The 20,637-nt window shown below is 40.5% G+C and overlaps 1 protein-coding gene across 1 annotated transcript in view; it reads right to left on the bottom strand.

Annotated features, from left to right (window-relative positions):
- Positions 2,515-20,637, bottom strand: part of TMA16 (translation machinery associated 16 homolog) — a 30,814-nt gene continuing 12,691 nt past the window's right edge. The window contains exons 2-7 of the mRNA XM_018049159.1: positions 20,128-20,240; positions 10,926-10,963; positions 9,640-9,724; positions 8,431-8,579; positions 5,357-5,399; positions 2,515-3,687 (exon numbers count right to left, since the gene is read on the bottom strand). Of these exons, the coding sequence (XP_017904648.1) occupies positions 3,507-3,687; positions 5,357-5,399; positions 8,431-8,579; positions 9,640-9,724; positions 10,926-10,963; positions 20,128-20,240 (609 nt within the window). The 3' untranslated portion in view covers positions 2,515-3,506. The remainder of the gene's footprint in view (positions 3,688-5,356; positions 5,400-8,430; positions 8,580-9,639; positions 9,725-10,925; positions 10,964-20,127; positions 20,241-20,637) is intronic.

Below are 20,637 nucleotides of genomic sequence, written 5' to 3' on the forward strand. Positions count from 1 at the left end.
CCTACCCAGAGGTAATAAAAACTAAAAGAGGGACTCTAATTCAAACCTAAGAGAGTTAGTTATCAGTGAAGAAATCATCCCCCCTGATGCCCCAACTTTTAAGCCCGAATTCAGGGTCTAATTGGATGCGTTCATTCTTCTGTCCAAACTGAATATGTGCCTTTGTCTTCTCAGTCTCCCAAATTACAACAAAGAAACCTAGATCATAAATCATTGTCCCTGTGTGTTTAGCTAGTGACCTAAACCGGGAGCTGTGAGAGATACCAAGGGCAGCAAGGATGGGGTAGACTCCTTAACCCAGGAAAATGGCAGGGCAGGCAGCAGTCCTGAACAAGACACGGCAGCAAGATCCAGCCAGGGGGCAAATAAGTCTGTGCTAGAGTTTAAGACAGTTGGCCCCTTGCAGAGGTACACAAGGAAAAGACGACACCGGTGCCAGCTCAGGAGTCTTGCCCCAAAGGGAAGGCACAGGAAGAAAAGGGGCACGAAGCAGTGACACTGCATAAGGCGGGGGCACCGTCGCTGAGAAGCCAGGACCATGGTGCAGCGAAGCCGTCTCACAGCCTGCAGCCACGGCGGGCTGAGAAGGGAGTCCCACAGTTTCTCAGACCTGGGGTGCTGACTTACTCCCTGGAAAATAGGGGGGCAAACATGCAGTGCCCTGTGGGAGCTCCGCACAGCACCCCACGCCCTCCTGTTCTAGAAGACCACACAGCACTCTTCTGAGGCTCAGGAACGCCATGAGCCAGCCTGGCCTCAGAGGACACACATGGTCATCAGGGGGCCAGCACCAAGCTGTCCCCACCTGGGACATGGCTTGGCCACCCTAGGGGAGGACAGGCAGACAATGCATCTGAAACGAGGCCAGCCTGGGGCATGTGGAGAGGACGGAGGCAATCAGAGCACCTCAGGCCTCTCGGGCCACGGCGGTTGTTTAGTCTGGCCATGGTACAGAACATGAATTTCATTTCAAACATGCTGGATGTCAATGTAGGTTCATCAGTTATAACATGTGTACCATCTGGTGGTGGATGTTGGTAAGGGGGAGGCTATGCATGTGGGGCTAGGGAGTATATGGGAAATCTCTTACTTTCCTCTTGATTTTAATGTGAACCTAAAATTATTTTGGGGTCAAGAATAAAATCACACCCTATCAAATAAACATGCCAAAGAGGACACCCATTCAATCTTCTGTCCTGAAGCATAAGGATTACAAGAGTAGAAAACAGTATTTAAGGTGAAAAGAGTCCCAGAGAGAGACCAATGTCTGCAAGGCAAGGAAGCAGCCAGGTATTAGGAATAGCAGCTACAGATAGCAGTTAGTGGCTGAGATTAGAAATGTATCATAAGCCCAAGTCCGTGGAGTTCAGCTTGCTGATTTAGACCAGGGATTGGCCAACTCTAGCAAGCAGGCCAAACCTAGCCTGTAACCTATCTGGGTATGGCCATGATGGGTTTCACATTTTCATAGGGTGGTAAAACACACATACATATATAAGTATATGCAACAGACACTACATTTGGCCTGCAATACCTAAAATATTTACTATCTGCCATTTATTATCTGTCCACCCCAAGTTTACAAAGAAGTGCCAACAAAGTGTTACTTTTCCTCAGTTCCATGTCCATGGACTAGAGAAGCTATCTCTCAAAGGTTTAATACTGAAAGAAAAGGGGATGGGACAAGTATCACTGAAGAAAGAGCATGTTCCATACACAATGGTTAAGGGGACCATTTAGGAGCATTACTCTAAAGACAAATGATCTCGTAGGTTACTCTGGTCTAGGCAGGAGTGACATGACAATTATGGTCATAAATTCACTCAACAAGCACTTATCTGTTCTGGTTCCAAGCAGTACAGCCTGGTATATTTTCTGCTTTGATAGCATAGGAAAACTAGAAATAAATGTTGGAGGACAATGTTCTGCCATTTTCACAAGTTATTCTTGTGAAATAAGACAGTATTTCTTTCTAAGCATCAACAGTAATGCTTTTTAAATACCAGACTGGATAAAGCAGTTTTTATTCTCTTTACTGTAATTTATGACTCAGTTTTTGTAGTCGTTTTGAAACAAAAAATGAACTCCCTTCCCCCAAGAAGGAAATTTTCCAATGACCAAAGAGATAAGAACTTACTGCTGCTAAGTCGCTTCAGTCGTGTCCGACTCTATGCAACCCCCATAGATGGCAGCGCACCAGGCTCCCCCGTCCCTGGGATTCTTCAGGCAAGAACACTGGAGTGGGTTGCCATTTCCTTCTCCAATGCGTGAAAGTGAAAAGTGAAAGTGAAGTTGCTCAGTCGTGTCCGACTCTTAGTGACTCCATGGACTGCAGCCCACCAGGCTCCTCCATCCGTGGGATTTTCCAGGCAAGAGCACTGGAGTGAGCGGCCATTGCTTTCTCCATAAGAACTTACTATATAACCATAAAACCATACTTCTGCATGGATTATTTAAAGCCAAAGCAAGTCAGCATTAGTTAAATCACCAAACATTAAATAATAAGAACCTTACGTAAAATTATAAAATAAGTTTTATTTTTAACCTTCTGAAGTAAAAAAGCTGTTAACAAGACAGTTGATACCTGGTTACCTCATACAGAATTTTTTTCCCTTGAAAATGCACTTTCACTGCACTCTTCAGAAAACAGGCCAGAAGAAACTTGCATTTAACAAGTTCTGTTAAGAACATACTACCACAGTCATGTTTTCATGATGCTAGAAACACTGAGTTTACATGTCAATTTAACCTCTCTCTCTGAAGAAATAAGACAACTGAAATAACTAGTTCTCTAATCCTTAGTTCTGTTTCCACAAATAAAACCTAATGCTTTTCACAACGAGAAAGTAAAAAATAATATACAAAGAGAACTAGCCAACCTGAAATCATTTATCCCCTTTATCTAGACACCAGGCTAAGGAATAGGGGATCCACAGAAGAATAAGCTGGTGGTTCTTCCTTAACCATTTACCTAACTCTGGGTCAAAGATAATAAATAACAGCCATGTACAATCCATAAGTGTATATAAATCCTATATCACATTTCCCCTATTTTATAAGGAAAGAAAACAGGTTTGATGTGTAAGAGGAAGAACAGTGAAAAACACTGCTAAAAGGCAGTTTTGCTGTCATCACTGCTTACTCAAGAAGCACCCACCTTAACCTTCTAGCAAAATAGCTACTGCCTATGCCCCAAAATGAGATATTAGGTGATTCTAAGTAAACATGTTATAAAAAAAATTGTAACATTTTGGTTCTCATATTGGTCTCCCAAACCCAGAAATTTATATTAAATGGATTCTGCAGAGTACTTCTATCTATGCTAATAACTTAATGTACATGAAAAGCAACATTCATTTTTAAGTAAAAATTGCCACACAGTTTTTGAAACTGAAAATATAAGAGTAAGATAAAACAGGAAATTCGTGTGCTGAGACAATTATTTACTATAATTAAGTATAACTTGAAGTTCTCAAATTATTTATTTTCAACTCAAGCAAAGACACTTAAGCCACCGCAGTCATTTCCTCGTCTGTGTCACTGGACTCATCTTTCAGTTCCAACTCCCCCAAATCTCTGTCTACAGCTGTCACAGCTTTCTTCTTACACTTCTTGGGCACCGCATCACTAGCACAGACTTTTCTCATTTTAATGTTTGGCAGCTTCTTCAGATCAAAGTCCCATTCCCTAGACAAAAGAGAGAATGCAGAGAGTTGGTGAAGTGGGGAATGAAGTCAATATTCAAAACTATGCAGAAAAAAGTTTATAAATTTATAGCAGACTCCAATGTACTAGACGGAAACAATATAAATGCATCAGGAAAAAAAAAATGTCCCCAAAACTGAGGTTTGCATTTTCCATACTTACTGCAGTTTCTCATTAATCTATATTATGTTATAGTTGCTCACTCACGTCTGACCCTTTGCGACCCCATGGACTGTAGCCCGCCAAGTTCCTCTGTGCATGGATTTCCTAGGCAAGAATACTGGAGTGGGTAGCCATTTCCTTCTCCAGGTGATCTTCCTGACTCAGGGATCGAATCCAGGTCTCCAGCACTACAAGCAGATTCTTTATCATCTGAGCCACCAGGGAAGCCCCATTAATCTATAATAGCAGTTAACTGCCCAGGGAATTTCATGTATTCAAGACTTTCAAAACAATGCAGGAAAACATTAGGTAGAAGTTACAAGGAGGCTGTTCCTTTCTTTTATGATCCCTATCCTGAACACTTCCCTCTATCAGGACATAACAGTATCAAGAAATCTCAAAAGCAGGAACTACACCACACTGGAAAACCTCCAAAATGCAGAGTCAGAAAATGTTTTTCTCTTCACACACAATGGTAAGTCACAATTAAGTTTCAGCAACCAAACAATTCTTATAACAGAAAACTTCCAGTTTCTCAACCTCAGCATTTCTGTGACAATCCTATGTTCAGTTACTTTGGGAGCAAAATGAAGATTGTTTTGAGAACTGAACTCTAGCTAGATAAAAATACTAATAGTCTATGCTAATTCCTTCTCATTTTTGGCTTTCTTTGGAGGAGGCAGAATCTACCGTTTTGCTGAATGAAGAGAATACTTAAATATCTGACTACTTAATATTACAGGCAAAAAAATTAACATCTAAAAAAATCTTATGCTCCATGTACTTATAACTAGATGTACATGAGTTAAAAAAGTGAACCACTTCTTATATATAACTGATAAATTTTATGAGAGCTGAGATTTTATGAATATTAAGTATTTTCTATAAAGTCAGAAGTATAATAATATAAAATAAGCTTAAGGGTTTCAAATAACATGGACTTAATTTATCTAATTTCAGTTAAAATTTCAGGCTGATCAACATGACCTACCTGAGGCCAAAGTGATTAATAAAAATTATTTTCTAAAGAAAAATTATTTATGTTTGACAACTAAACACTGGAAATCCTACTCACTGGTCTCTCTGGTCACAGAGTACTATTAGAGAGATCACTGAGTCACCTGGTTCTTCATGATTCCCTTCCCACCAACCAACTTCTCCAGAAGGAGGTGCTGCAAACAGTCTGGGAATGGGTTTCTGAGCCATCAAGTTTGCTGCTGACAGTTTTGGTTTTTTTTTTAAATAACAGAGAGGAACAGTGACATCATGTTCTTTTAAATACTATATTGAAGAATTTTGAAGTATTTTGAAAAACAAAAGCACTAGGTCACTATCATTTCAGGCATTTCTGACAAATGCAACTTAGGAAAATTCTTACTTATCTGAGAAAGAGAGGTTAAAAAGAACCCCTGAATACTCAAAAGGGAAGAAAGTTTATCTATCATGTATTTTACATGCAGCTTCAAAGAAAAAAATGCAACAAACTCACCTAAAAGTTTTCAGATTATCTGCATTTAAAATGTCTGGAATCTCTGGAAAATAAAATATATTTATTAGGTAAAGTCTTATTACAGTATTTATAGTTTCTTCATTATCTCAGGAAGAAAAAGAAATAACTGACAGAAGAATGCCCAAAGCAAAAGAAACTTTTAAAGCATGATTACAAAGCTACAATGAAAAGAGATTTCAAAAGCATAAAGGACTTAGTTTAAGAAGGTGATTAAAACAAAAACCACTAATAAATGATGTATTCTAAAATACAATGTATAAAATGAAACAAATCTACAATAAAAACGTTTGACCTTTACTACAGCTTCAGAAAATAAGAATGTGAGTGAGGAATGGCTATACCAAACAGGGGCAAGACAGAGAGATGTTGGTATGTAGTCTTCACTGAATCTTACTGACAGCATCTCTGATAATTTGCCCATGTTTCTAGACTCTTGTGGACTTGTGTCACCACATTCCCTGGGCTGAGGCACAACCAGAAGAACAGAAGGTCTGAGATTCAGCACTGGCTCCACCCCCAGTAGGATGTCTGACATGGGATGTGCTGTCAATTACTGCTACTCAACCTGGTGGCTACAGGTAGAAGAGGCTGAGCACAGAGCCACCTGGGAGGGCATCACAAGAGCAGAGCTGAGAGACGGGTGGCTCGAGCTACAGGAGAGCAGAGCAGCAGCGCAAGTCATCAGACTCCAAGTGTATCTGGCTGATGAGCTGGATGTGGGATGTGAAACGTCTGCAGGACGATGGGCAAGTGGTGAGGTCACTGAATGAAATACGGATCTTACAAGAGGAGCCAGTTTTAGGAGAAAAACTGGACTTTGCTTTGGGACATGCCAAATTGGAGCTGTCTAGAAGACATTCAAGCAGAGATTTTAAGAAACTCAAGTTTGAGAATGCAAGTCTGGAGTTCTAGGGACAAGTTAGGATTGACAACATAAATTTGGAAGTTATGACATTTAGATGGTATTTAAAAGCACAGGATTAAATGAGATAAATGCAGGACCTGGTATAAACTGGAAAGACAAGAGGCCCAAGGACAGATATCTGGGCCAATTATTTAGTTCGTGAGGCTATGAGAAGGATTCAGCTTAAGAAACTGACATTATGGCCAGTGAACTGGGAGGAAAACCAAGGAAGGACAGGGGCTACTACCCCAAATAAAAAATGTGACCAAAAAATGAAGGGATCATCTGTATCAAAGGCTGCACAGAAGTTGACTATGAGAGTCAGTACCCAGCAGAGCTACCATCTGTTTTAGCAACTTAAACAGTTCATCATCAACAAAGACTTTGAGTGGTGGCTACAAAAGCCTAATTTAAGGGGTTCCAGAAAAAATGGAAGATGAAGAAATGGAGACTATAAGCACAGACAAATTTAAGTGAAAAGGACACAGCACTGGCTGAAGCTCTCCCTCAATCCCTACATGTTCCATACAGTCTTGTTTGGCTTTTAAATGACCTGGAAAGGGGAGGTCCCTTTCTATTTTTAAATGTACAATCCCTCTCTATTTTTAAATGGAAGGTAACAAGGCTGGGAAGTGGGTAGGAAATAACTTGCCCTGTTATTTAGTAAGCTGCAAGGGTCTAAGCAGAGATCTAACCTGTTCTAAAGCTATTCTGCTGTTGTTGTTGTTGTTGTTTTCAGTGAAAAAACTCATTTCTTAGGAATGCTGAAGAGGAACTGCCATCTACTCAGGGTTCCTAGTGTTACTGAAGGTATAAGTGCCTGAAGTTAACCTTCTGACTGCGAAGACATGCAACTCAATGAACCTACTGCCAGCTTCTGACACAGCTGCAGAGAACAACTAGGTCAGAAGCCAGGCTGCCCCACCCAGTCAGAACACCCCAGGGGACTGGTCACTTGAGCGAACCCATTCTCCTTTCTGGCATCTTCATGAAGAGGGAGCCCCTGAAACCCGGGGCATTCCACCTTGACGCTTACAATGGCAGGACCCCCCCCCCAACCCCCGCCCCTGCTTTCCCCCCCTTTCTCTACTGGAAGCCTCACTGTGAGCCCTTCAGGCATGTCCTGTACCCTCCAGGAACTGCAAGCATTAAATTTTGTGTTTTTCAACGCTCCCTGCTGGGTGTTGCTGAAGTGCACCCTGCAGTCATAGTGAGATACCACCAGGGAGGGGAGAATGCCTGTGGGGGGCCGCCCAGGCTTTCCTGGACCAAGTACCACTATTGCCAGGGCTGGGACCTTCACAGCAGGAGTCGCAGGATAATGCCTTCAGGCTCCTACTGTTATTATTAAAGCTAGAAAACCTAATTTTCCTATTAAACATTTCGTTTACTGTACTCTCCAGGCAAATTCACACATGAGTGCCTCCAGGGACTAGGCAGGGACCGTGAATGAGAAGGTCTGGAAGTGCGGAATGCTAAGTCTAAAAGCGATGGCTACTGTTCTGCTCCAGCAAACAATGCTGTCAGACCGTATGTTGAACAGGCATCCAGAAATCTACATTTTTCATGTGAACTCAGCAGATCTTTTTATACTGACAATTCATATGCCAATCAAACACTACTTGTAGGCCATGTGCAGCCTTTGGGTCATTTTCTGCTGGTGGGCTTTGCAAGCCCTTGCAAGTGCCCTCTCCTCTCCTCCTAAGTACTTTTCTTCAGACAATGCTGCTAAACGAATGACACACTTGTCTTCACGAACTATAAGAAATGCTCCACTGTTAAGAAAGAAATTTTGATTTCTGTAATTTCTCAAGAATGGCTGCAACAAGTATAGCTCTTTACTACAAAAATTACAAAGGCAAGAGGACACAGTACCTACTCTAAAGAAACTTGATGTGACTGGAGACAGGCAAGTAATAAGCCTAGATCAAAGCAGGTTAAGCACATGCCTGAAGGGAGAGGAAAAGATTACTATCATAGTAGAAAAATGTCACTGTCAGAATTGACAGTTTTGGGAAAGTAGGAGAAAAAAAGAATGAATTTTAAAAAATTCCAAATATTCAAAAAGAAAGAAAAGGAAAATCAAAGTGAACTAAATCAACAGGATAAGTTACAGAGACAAGACATCAGGAAGCCATACGGGACGCACCGAGGCCATAGGCCTGGTACTGCTGCTGCTCCCGCTCCAGAGTCTGCCTGATGGCCGCCTCCCGAGAGCAGTGCCTCCGGCCCTGCCTGTCCTTGAAGCTGTTCCGCAACTCAATCTGCTCCAGCTCGCTGCTGAATCGGTTCAAATACCTGAAAAACAAGATGGTCTGACTTACAAAATCTGTTTGGCTTATATGACTTTATTTAAAACATAATCCCCAGCCACTGCCTGTCCTTCTCAAGTTTTCATATTCCTCTAGATTCCTTCAAGTTCTCAGATCCCAGACCTTCTCTTGGTAACTCAACCACTCTCAAATCTTCTGTGAACAAATCAAAGCCTGCCATTACAGTGTCAACTCCAGGTCCTCACACTCCACCACCTCCTGGATGTCTCCATCTGGCTGACAGGTGATGCCTTAACGCACTCTCAGCCCTGCTCCTGGTCCCTTCCGAATCTGCTCCACCTCTGCCCTGGCCCCCGCCTTCATTCACGCAGATGCAGACTGGGTCACCCTGACTCCTCTCTCTCCCCTTTATGCCACATTTAAGTCTTCACTGAAGATTGAGACTTTTACCCCCTTAAACTCTCTAGACATTTCCATTTCTCTTTACCACATTGCTCCCACCACCACCTCTTGCCTGGACGGCTTCATCAGCCTCTTAACAGTTTGCCCCCTCATCCATTTGCCTCACTCTCAAAAGTTTAAATGTGAGAGTATCGCAGCTACTTGCTATTCAAAGTCTCCTATGACTCCCACTGTCCTTGGGTAAAGTCCAAACTCTTACGTTGATATTTGAGATTTTTTATGTGTTGGTTGTTTATTCAAACTGTCACAATTCCCTCCCGGAACCTATTATCTCAGTGATATTAAATGTCTGGCAGATCACTAAATAGGCTGCTCCCATCCCCAGGCCTTTCAGACCTTCTTCTCTCTGCCTAGATGCTCTTCAAACTACCTTACCTCCATCTGCAGATATCAGTTTTGATGTCATTTCTCAAGGAAGTCAAAAAACTGGGTTACCTGCCATTCTGAAGTGCAGAAAGGTGATGAGCCTACTAAAATGACTAAGCTAGTATACCAACCCAAAGTCTTTATAACAAAGTCTATCTGCTTGTCTATAAATCCAGAACAGAACTCTGCATCTTGCAGAACCAAGTTGGGGAATTCCTCTTACTGACCCTTTGATCATTAACATGCCCAGTGTTTACCTTTCAATTAATTCACAAGCATCTCTTTTTGAATATCCTACTTTTTTGGGATCAAGATGATTTTGAAACCACTGCAGTTTTTCACCTATAACAACAAGTACCAAAACAGATTAACATCATAAGTCATTATTTAAGCAGAGGTATTCATTATAATTTTCAACATCAATGTGTTTAAAACAGTATCAACATTTATTTCAAAGTTAAATATAAAGTTTTGTGTGGGCTCAAAGCTAAACAAGCCTGTCAGAAACTGAACTGTCACATTTTAATTTGGGGAAGTGACAAAGGTAGGAAGGATGCTTTTCTGTATGTATTTCTTATCCAGAAAGGATACAAAACATTTTTTTTTTTAAATAAAGAATACTTTAAAGGAACATGAAGTTCCAAGTATTTATAAAGCAAATGATAGAACTTGTCTGAAATAGCAAAAGGAGAGTTTGATTAGATTAATGAAGAGGACGGTGTGTGCTGAACTTTTAGTAAGCAGCGGGCACTAAGTACAGGCACAGGTCTTGACTCTTACAACCCTATGAGGGTTATTATTATCTCCATTTAGAAGAGAAAAGTTAAGTAACCTGTTCAGGGCCTCAAAGTCAGTAAATACACTAAGCATACAAGATCTGCTGTATACGATGCAGAATGACTGACATCTATTATCAAAAAGCTAGCAGACTTCATGCTTATGAGTCAATCAGACCACAGGGGTGCCACTTCCAGTAAGATTTCTCAGTATTACAAATCAAGAAATGGCCCTATCCAGGATTACTGATAAACCATTTACAAATACGATTCTGCTGCCTGATAAGGCAGTTGAGTTAATGGTTTGAATATCTTTCATTTTAGTTACAAAGCCTAGTAGCCACTCTTTTGAAATCTCAGACTTATCAGATACCCTTACCAATAATAAATCTGATCACACACCCAGACACACACATAAAAAGACTGTGACACTGAGATATAGACTGAGGAGACATTCACATCATTAAACATGAATTGCTGTTTCCAAAACCCTTTATAATTCTAAACGGTTAGGAAGCTAGAATTAAACTGGAGAGAGAGAGGGATGGATAAGAGTAGATACTAAAGAATTTCTAGAAAACTGACCTAGATATTCACACTGTTCTAACAGTTTAATGACTGACTTTATTTTAATCAAGTCTGGTAGAGAAAATTCACTTAATCTAGCAAAATCACTTTTATCTGGTAGAGATAAAAATAGTATTTCACTAAGAGAGTCAAGAGAAAATAGTTAAGGGAAGAACTTCAAACAAGAAAAATCCACTTACCAATAAGGCTGAGACGCAACGCCTTTTCATTCTTCAATCTTGGGAGAAAAAGTGCATGTGTGTTAGAAAACTTCCAAAACAAGTTTTAAAAATCTGAAAAAAACAACAAAAAGAAAAACTACCCAAAGAACCTTAAGAACCTTTCAAAGATCACTTTTATGCATATGAAATTAATTTTCTTAAGAAACACTGACACCATGCTTCTCTTTTAAATCACAAAATGTTACTAGAATTTTTTTTCTGCTCTGCAGTGACTAAAGGATACCTATAAAACAAACTGGTTTTGAAAACACAAAGGAAAACTTGTCTGAATTCTGTAATATGCATAAAGCCTGTGCACAGAAGAGTAACAAGGACCTTCTAGAAAACTGCTGCCATCAAGACCAAAATGCATCACTGTCATCTTTTAAACTTCAACAGGAATAAAACAAAATGTTTACTTTTCATAAATTTGATACAAATTATAACAAAGAAAAAGAACTCATTTACTCTCAAAAAATGGCCTACATGATCATGTGCCTCCTACTGTTGCTATTTTGAATTCTAATCCGTTCAGGGACTTCCCTGGCATTCCAGTGGTTAACAGTCTGAACTTCCATCACAGGGGGCATGGGTTGTTCCCTGGTCAGGGACTAAGATCCCACAGGAGGACAAGAAAAGAAAAGAAAAATCTCTTTTCCATTCAGGAGAGAGGGACGCTAGTGAGAGGGTAACATGCCGGAAGGCTAGGATCTCCAAATGGAGGAAACAGGCTGCAACCGTCAGAAGTTTTGTCTCTCTCTCTTAAACGTCAGGAAGAAACAAACTACAATTGTCAGATTTTTTTTCCTTCTCTATACAAAATTAAAAGGTTTCCTTTAAAATTCTGTGTTGCCATGATGACATCTGGTTCCACCTGAACTTAACTTTTCTCAGCCCTTGAGCTAACCAATGTGTTTTTCTCACAGAAATGTTATTCTTAAGCTATGTTAATGAACTATGTATTTACCTTAGACTCTGTCTTTCTTCAAGTTGGTTCCAACTACGACTCAGAAGGGACTTGACAAATCAGTATGCTTTACTTAACAAACCAGTATGCTTTACTCTCGCAAATGTTCTCTTAAGCTATGTTAATGAGACTACATATTTGCTTGGAAACCTGCCTTTCTTCAAGATTCATGTCAATCATCTTATGGCCTGGGATGACTCATCTTGTGCCAATGTTATCTCAAAATGCATGTTGTAGGTGAGAGGCCTGGCACTATTCTGAGTTTCGAGACATTTCCTTCCTCTAATTAGCTGTCTGCTAATAGGTATATAACTTACTGCTAAGTGGGTCGCCATTTCCTTCTCCAATGCATGAAAGTGAAAAGTGAAAGTGAAGTCACTCAGTCGTATCCGACTCTTAGCGACCCCATGGACTGCAGCCTGGAGAATCCCAGGGACAGGGGAGCCTGGTGGGCTGCTGTCTATGGGGTCGCACAGAGTCGGACATGACTGAAGTGACTTAGCAGTAGCAGCAGCAAAGACTAGCAGGGGGGGCGCTCTTTTTGTCCCCTTTTGATGTGTATTTCAGAAGCTTTCTCTATCTCTTTTATATTTTAATAAAACTTTAGTACACAAAAGCTCTGAGTGATCAAGCCTTGTCACTGGCCCCAGGTTGAATTCCTCTCTTCCGGAGGCCAAGAATCCCAGCGTCTTTCATGGCTCAGCAATAATCTTTCACTAGTTTCTTTTTTTCAATGCTTAATGCTATCAACTAGGGATACAGCAATGAAGGGAAAAAAAATTCACTGTCCCTGCACTAACAAAGCAGATCAGATTTACCCTCCCACTTTAAACAACTAGAAAATCAGAGAAATAAAATGAAGCCTTTTTAACAAAAATATTTCAGCCACAGAATGGGAGAAAATATTCACAATACAAATAACATACAAAAGACTTGTGTTAAGAATATATAAATAGTTCTTACTACTTAACAGTGGACAAACAACTCAAAATCAAAAGGGAAAAGATTTTAACAGATTATTCATCAAATCAGAGACATAAAAGCAAACAATAAACACCTAAAAATATATAATTAGTTATAAAGAAATACAAATTAAAGCCACATTGAGACATTACTGTACACCCACTAGATTGGTTCAAATCTGTTTTAAAAATGGTAATACATGTCTGAGAGAAAACAGAGGCTAAGTTCCTTCAGTCATGTCCAACTCTTTGCAACCCCGTAGACTGTAGCCAGCCTGGCTCCTCTGTCCATGGGATTTCCCAGGCAAGAATTCTGGAGTGGGTTGCCATTTCCTCCTCCAGAGGATCTTCCAGACCCAGATGTTGAACCAGCAACTCTTGTGTCTCCTGCATTGGCAGGCAGATTACCACTAGCACCACCTGGGAAGTCCAAGTCTTATACATCAGTGGTGAAAAAAGTAAAACGGCATTACCACTTCAGATAAGGTAATTTTTTTATTATACATACTTAAACATTACACCTCCTACATGACTTCATTCTTTTCAACAAGTTTTTCTAAAACTCAATTTCTTATTTACTTAAACATACATCTCCTGTGCATGTGTGTGCCTGCTAAGCTGCTTCAGTCACATCACTCTTTGTGACCCTATGGATTGCAGTTCTCCAGGCTCCCCTGTCCATGGGATTCTCTAGGCAAGAATATGGAGGGGGTTGGCATGCCCTCCTCCATGGGATCTTCCTGACCCAGGCAGATTCTTTACCACTAGCATCACCTGGGAAGCCCATATCTACTACACAGCCCAGCAATTCCAGTTCTAAGAACTGAAAGAAAAATGTTTTATGTCCTCGAAAATACCTGTACATGTTTATGGCAATTTTATCTGTATGCAACAGCAGGGTTGATCATTTTCACTTAAGCTTTCGCCAGTAACAAGTAAGGCTTTGAGGACCATGTGGCTGGTCTGTCATAACTACTCATCTCTGCCATCACAGCCACAAACATGAAAGGAATGGGCAGAGCTGCCTTTCAGTAAAACAAACTGCTTTTATAAAAATAGATGGATGGTCACTCAGCTTGCAGATCCTGAGAAAAGCCAAAAAAGTATAAACAATCCAAATGACTATCAACAGGTAAATGGATAAAAACCTACATATCCATACAATGAAATACTACTTAGTAATGGAAGAGAAGACAACTTGTTGTTTGTCACTAAATCATGTCATGTCTGACTTTGCAACACCGTAGACAGCAGCACGTCAGGCTTCCCTTTCCTCCACCAGCTTTCAGAGCTTGCTCAAATTCATGTCCATCGAGTCGGTGATGCCATCCCACCACCTCATCCTCTGCTGTGCACTTTTTCTTTTGCCCTCAATCTTTCCCAGCACCAGAGTCTTTTCCAATGAGTCGGCTCTTCGCATCAGGTAGCCAAAGTATTGGACCTTCAGCTTCACATCAGTTCTTCCCCAATGGAAGACAACTAATATATGCAATAACGTGGCTAAATTTCATGCTAAATGAAAAAGACTGGCACAAAAAACTACATACAGTATGATTCCATTTACATGAAATGCTAGGAAAGATAGATATCATCTATTAAAAAACAAAACAACAGGTGCCCAAGGCTAGAGGAGGAGGGCTGAGACCTGACTGGGAAGATTTGGAGGAGGATGAAAACATACTCCAGCATACTGATCAAGGGGTTACACCATGTATTGTCAAAACTCAAATGCTGCACACTTAAGTTATGTCTATTTTGTCATATGCTATTTAAACCTCAAAGATGATTTTTAAAAAGAAGTACAGAACACTACATAATAAGGCTGAAAATGACTCTGAGAATTCATTCCTTTCAAATCAGCCTAGAGAGAAGAATCTAGTTAGAAGTCAAGTTTGCTATGGATCTGAATGAATACACTGAGGGCTTGAACTACAGGGGAGTGAAGCTGGAATGAAAGAGAGATTTGAGACTAAATTCTCCAAGTTGTTACCTAGATTCTTACCCATTATGTTTGTTAAGTGAAATTATTTTCATTTGATATCTATAGTTCTTTGCTACATACTCTATGGGACAAAATTTGACAATACACAGTACCAACATGTTGCTACGCTGAGAATTCATAAAACAAATGATATAGAATAATAACTATTTCCTGCCTATAAACTGAGCATCACTTGAAATGCACTAGTCCTCAAACTGCACTAATTTCTTTAATAGGAACAGAAGAGGTATTTCATATAGTCTTAAATCAGAGCATTCAAATGCTAAAGATAAATAGTGTCTGACTCCTACTCTATACCGCCATTCACGCCTTCAGTATCTTCAGGTATTCAGAGTCCATCTGATGAACCCAGCAGCTCGTGTCTGTACCCTCTACCTCTGGTCAAGGGCACTGCACCCTAACAATATCCACCCCAATCTTCCCCTACCTCCCTAAAAATAAATCTTAGGAAGTAGTAAAAAGAATCCTCCAGCTGCTGGCTATCTTTCTTCCTTATAAAATCAAGGATCTGTGTTGGGCAGGATGTGGTAATACCTAAGAGGGTCCCCAGTGTAGATTCCTGCTGTTTTGATATTCACACCCCTGTCCTCCCTGAGTGTGGCTGGACCTCACGGCTCACTTCTAAAAACCAGAACAGTGCATACTGGGATGGATGTCATCTGAAAATGACAGTACAAACACTGTCTTCCATCCTAGCCACCTTCTTCCTCTGACTCCCTCTGACAAGGGAAGCCCAAGAACACTGGAGTGGGCAGCCCGTCCCTTCTCCAGTGGATCTTCCCGACTGGAGTCAACTGCATTGCAGGCGGATTCTTTACCAACTGAGCTATCAGGGAAGCCCTGTATCAGGAAACCCCTAGTGGTGCAGCCCAAAAAACTGTTTTAATACACTTTAGGGGTGTATCTCATGTACACTAAAGTTAGTGAAATACTGGTATAGGTGATAGCAAAATCATGTAAGTAGTAAATCATGTCAAAAAGATACAGAAAAAAATGCATGAAAGTGATACAAAAATAACTGATGTTAAAAAATTACCATCTTAAAGCAATATCATTATAATAATCTTTAATGTACAAAACAAAGACCCATCATTACAAAGAAGAAAGAAAATTTGACTTATATGATCATAGCATTTGACTATTCTTTTCAAGAAAACTTCTAGCCAAATAACTTTGAAACTGCTAACCCAACTGGTCTTGGGCAAGGAATGTAACAATAAAACAGCTGGTTTTTATCAGCTACTAAGCAAATGTATCTAGCATTCGTCAAACTGCTAAGGCTATTCTAAAATAATCAAAATAATCTATTTTGATTTCACAGCTTCATTTTAAGGAATTTTTTTATTTGTTCCTATAGCAGTTCCCTTGTGGCTCAGTTGGTAAAGAATCCGCCTGCAATGCAGGAGACGTGGGTTTGATCCCTGGGTTGGGAAGATCCTCTGGAGAAGAGAAAGGCTACCCACTCCAGCATTCTGTCCTAGAGAATTCCCTGGACTACAGCCCACAGGGTCGCAAAGTTGGACACGACTGAGCAACTTTCCCTTTTTACTTTCATAGCAGTTCCTGGGGACTCTCACAGCCCAGAGTGCAGGGAAGAATAGGCAAATTACAGGATGGGATGCTGATCAAAGAGAGGCTAAGGGACAAGAAGGGGAGAAAAGAAGAGGCAGCATACACGTTTCATTTCCTGATGAAGAAAACCTTCTTATGAATTCCTTCACATCAAGGATACAGAGCTACTTTCAGAATGGCAGAGCAAGAACTTAGAAAATCAAAACTTGTCAAAATCAACTTTTTCAGAAGTATAGAAATTAACCAAAGGCATGCAACAATCAAAGGAGCATTTACTCAAGAAAAATGACTCAATCTCAGTAAGAACAGCAATTTTTATGAACCAATGTGTTAGCAACTCAGGGTAGCTGTAAAAGCCATCCTCCTAGCAGTCACTAGAACAGTTAGGTTTGGAATTCCCCCAAAGCTTCATCTTGAGCACTGTCACCATTTGACATGGCAGCAGATGGAAATGCTCCACTGCAGTCTATGGGGTCACACAGAGTCGGACAGACTGAAGCAACTTAGCAGCCGCAGAAGAGTTACTTTCTAATCTAACACAGAGCTTTCTCCGTGGAAGCAGCCCAACCCCCAGGCTGTTTCTCAGAAACAATCTCAGTAGCAACTGTCTACCACAACAGCTGCCTGAGTGATAACACCACTTGAGGACTAACAAAAGGCTGACCCAAACAATTTAAAAGCAAAATCTAAGGAATGGAAGTTCAATACAGGGCACTGAAATGCTCGCTCCAGCATATTCCTGGAAATCAAGAATGCCAGGTGTACATTCAGGACTGTTTTCATGCCAAAGGAAGGCCCGAGAAGATCCTACTCTCTCACTTCTGGATAATCCTGAGGCTTTGTGCAAACGCTAAATAAAGTCTGCACAAACTGCCTCCTGGAGTTCTGAAAAGATGTCCAAAAGACCTACACAGTCCCTCCACAAAGGCTGACTTTTATTAGTCAAAAGCAATTACAGAAACCCCTGTCCAAACATTAGCTGACCATTAATTGAGCAGAAACTGCAAAAACTGCACACGACAAACAGGCTTTTACAAAATTAGTCCAGGAAAGTCACAAAGGAAACAGCAACAACAGCAAACCTAAATGACCGTGGGGACAGTATCGTTATGGAAACCGTGGTGTGGGAAAGACACAAACAGCACTTGAAGACACAGAATGGCAGGGTTATTTAGCCCTCTGTGGGCTGCGCGGGGTCACCTCCAATGGCTGAGCACCCCAGGTTTGTTTGGGGTATCTTTTATACACCATAAACTTCTCGCTAAAACAGCTCAGATCCCTTCCCTCCCCAGGCAGCCCAAGTTTCCGAAGATGTAAAGAGCAAGCAAGGTGAGCAAGCAAGGTCACAAAAGTGGAAGCTGTGATTGATGAGCAGCAGCTGTTAAAACAAGATTAAGGAAGGAAAAGCAAAAGGCTGTTCCTTTAACTGGGGGCTTTGATCGATATGTCTGTAACAACAGTATCACCCTGAATTATTTAAAATGGTCAATTCTGAATACAAAAGTAGGAGACTCACAAAGAAACAAGAAGTATGGCCTATACTCAGGAGTTTAAAATACCATACAGTAGAAACTGTACCAGAGAAAGCGCAGAGGGTTGGACCTGTAGACAGAGACAAGCAAACATAAGAAGCCAGTTGAAATTATCCACTCTGAGCAAAAACAAAGAATAAAAATTAAGATGTCTCAGAGATCTGTGGGGATGCCATCAAGCAGATCAATATATGCATGTGGGAGTCACAGGAGAGGGGCAGGGTATTTGAAAAAATAACAACTTCCCAAGTTGATGAAAAACATTAACCTACATGCCCCAGAAGCTTAATAAACTTTATACAGGATAAACTCAGAGATCCACACCTAGGCATAGCCACACACTAGCAAAGCTACTGAAAGACAAAGTGGTATCTTGAAAGCATCAGGAAAAAAGTGACTCCTCACATACAGTGAGCCTCAATAAGATGAACAGCTGACTTCTTGTCTGAACGCTGGAGGCCTGAAGACCAAGATGTGACATTTCAAGTGTTGAACAGGAAGACTATGAACCAAGAATTTCATACATATTGAAACTTGAAAATGAAGCACAGTCCTACAGAAAAATTAAAGACGTTCTCAGATAAAAACGAGAGTATCTGTCATTTTCAGACTCTCCCTACAAGTAACACTAAAGGGAATTCTTCTGACTGAAATAAAAGGACAATAGTTACTAATTTGAATCCACATGAAAAAATAAGAAGCACCAATGATAAAAGGTAATTACACAGATAAATACCCCCATCCCTAGGATTCTCTAGGCAAGAACACTGGAGTGGGTTGCCATTTCCTTCTCTAATGCATGAAAGTGAAAAGTGAAAGTGAAGTCGCTCAGTCATGTCCGACTCTTAGCGACCCCATGGACTGCAGCCCACTAGGCTCCTCCGCCCATGGGATTTTCCAGGCAAGAGTACTGGAGTGGGGTGCCACTGTCTTCTCCGAAAAGACAGTATAAATGTATTTTAATTTGTAACACTTTTCTTGTCCTAACTTAAGACAACTGCATAAAAACAATAATCATGAAACTGTGTTTTATGAACTTACAATGTACAAAGGAATAACTTATCTGACAGTAGGGCTTCCCAGGTGGCTCAGTGGTACAGAATCTGCCTGCAAATGCAGGAGACGTGGGTTTCATACCTGGGTCAGGAAGATCCTCTTGAGGAGGAAATGGCAACCCACTCCAGTATTCTTGCCTAGGAAATCCCATGGACAGAGGAGCCTGGTGGGCTATAATCCATGGGGTTGCAAGAGCTGCCCATGACTTAGTGACAGCGTGCAAAACACATCTGACAATTATAGTACAAACAAGAGGCTCAGAATGGAGTTACAGTGGAGCATTTCATGGTATATTGCTCAAACGAACTTGATGTTAATTTGAATTAGACTGTTTTAAGATGTTAGCTGAAATTTCTAGAGCAACAACTAAGGAAACAACTAAAGAAAAAAATATATAGTGATCTCTGCTTTACTAAATGAATTCTCAGCCCTAATCTTGTAACAAACGACACAGGTTGATCACTATTTTCTCTTTGAAACATGTTTTTTTCCTCCTAAGTCTCACTTGTTGCAGCCTCTTCCTTTCTCCAACCTCTAAACGGCTGAGGAGCTCTGGACTCAATCCTTGATGTCCTTCTCTTTCCTGTCTTCATTTACTTGTCAGGTGATCTCACCCAGTCTCAGTACTCCTAGTATCAGCTAGATATTGATGGCTCCCAAATTTGCATCTATATCCCTAACCTATCCTCTGAGCATCAGAGCCAGCACATCCAACAGCCCATTCTGTATCTCGTCTTTTACATCTAATAGGTACTTTCACCTAAATGCCTAGTAAATGTCTGCATGGCTCACTGCTCAAATGTAAAGTCTTCAGAGAAACTTTCCATGACTATCCTATGTAAAACAGAATCTCTCCCTCACTCTCTATCCCATAATCTTTTTAAACTTTTCTTCATTGCTGTCATCACAACCTATTTATATTTATATATGTTTTAGATTAAGTTCTAAGTGCTGACTCCTTGTTCAGTGTTTTACCTTAGTACACAGAACACACTTGAATATTTATCAAAGGAAGAGAAAGGGAGCACTGATTATGAATAACTGTATAAAAGGGGTTTTCACCAATACATAAAACAATGAAGATACTTACTTTTCCTTTTTTTCTTGTTTGTGGGCCTTTCTTGTAATTTGAGCTGCTTTTCTACTATATGGATGGATGACTTTTTTTTCTTGTCCTACACTTTTTCCCTTTGGTGCTTTAGGCTGAAATGTAGAGAAGTATATGACACACGTAGTCAGATACATAAATGACTTCTGTCAAAAATTTTTCTTTAGAAATAAAAATTTTAAACAGTAATATAACAGAAATACTATGAGCTGGAAAGATGTCACTAGAAATCAGGAGATATGCCAGACTCAGTCTTTGTTTCCATGGTCCTAACAGAAATGACATACAGTTGACCTCTGAACAACACAGGTATGGAATGTGTGGGTCCACTTGAACGTAGATTGATTGTTTCCCACAGTAAGTACTACAGTGCTACATTACCTATGGTTGTGGAGGAACTGTATATATGGAGGGCTGACTATGAACTATATGCAGATTTTTGACTGAGCGGAGAGTCGGTGCCCTTAACCTCTGCACTGCTCAGGAGTTAAC

Source organism: Capra hircus, chromosome 6, assembly GCF_001704415.2.
Source record: "Capra hircus breed San Clemente chromosome 6, ASM170441v1, whole genome shotgun sequence".
NCBI classification, from domain to species: domain Eukaryota; kingdom Metazoa; phylum Chordata; class Mammalia; order Artiodactyla; family Bovidae; genus Capra; species Capra hircus.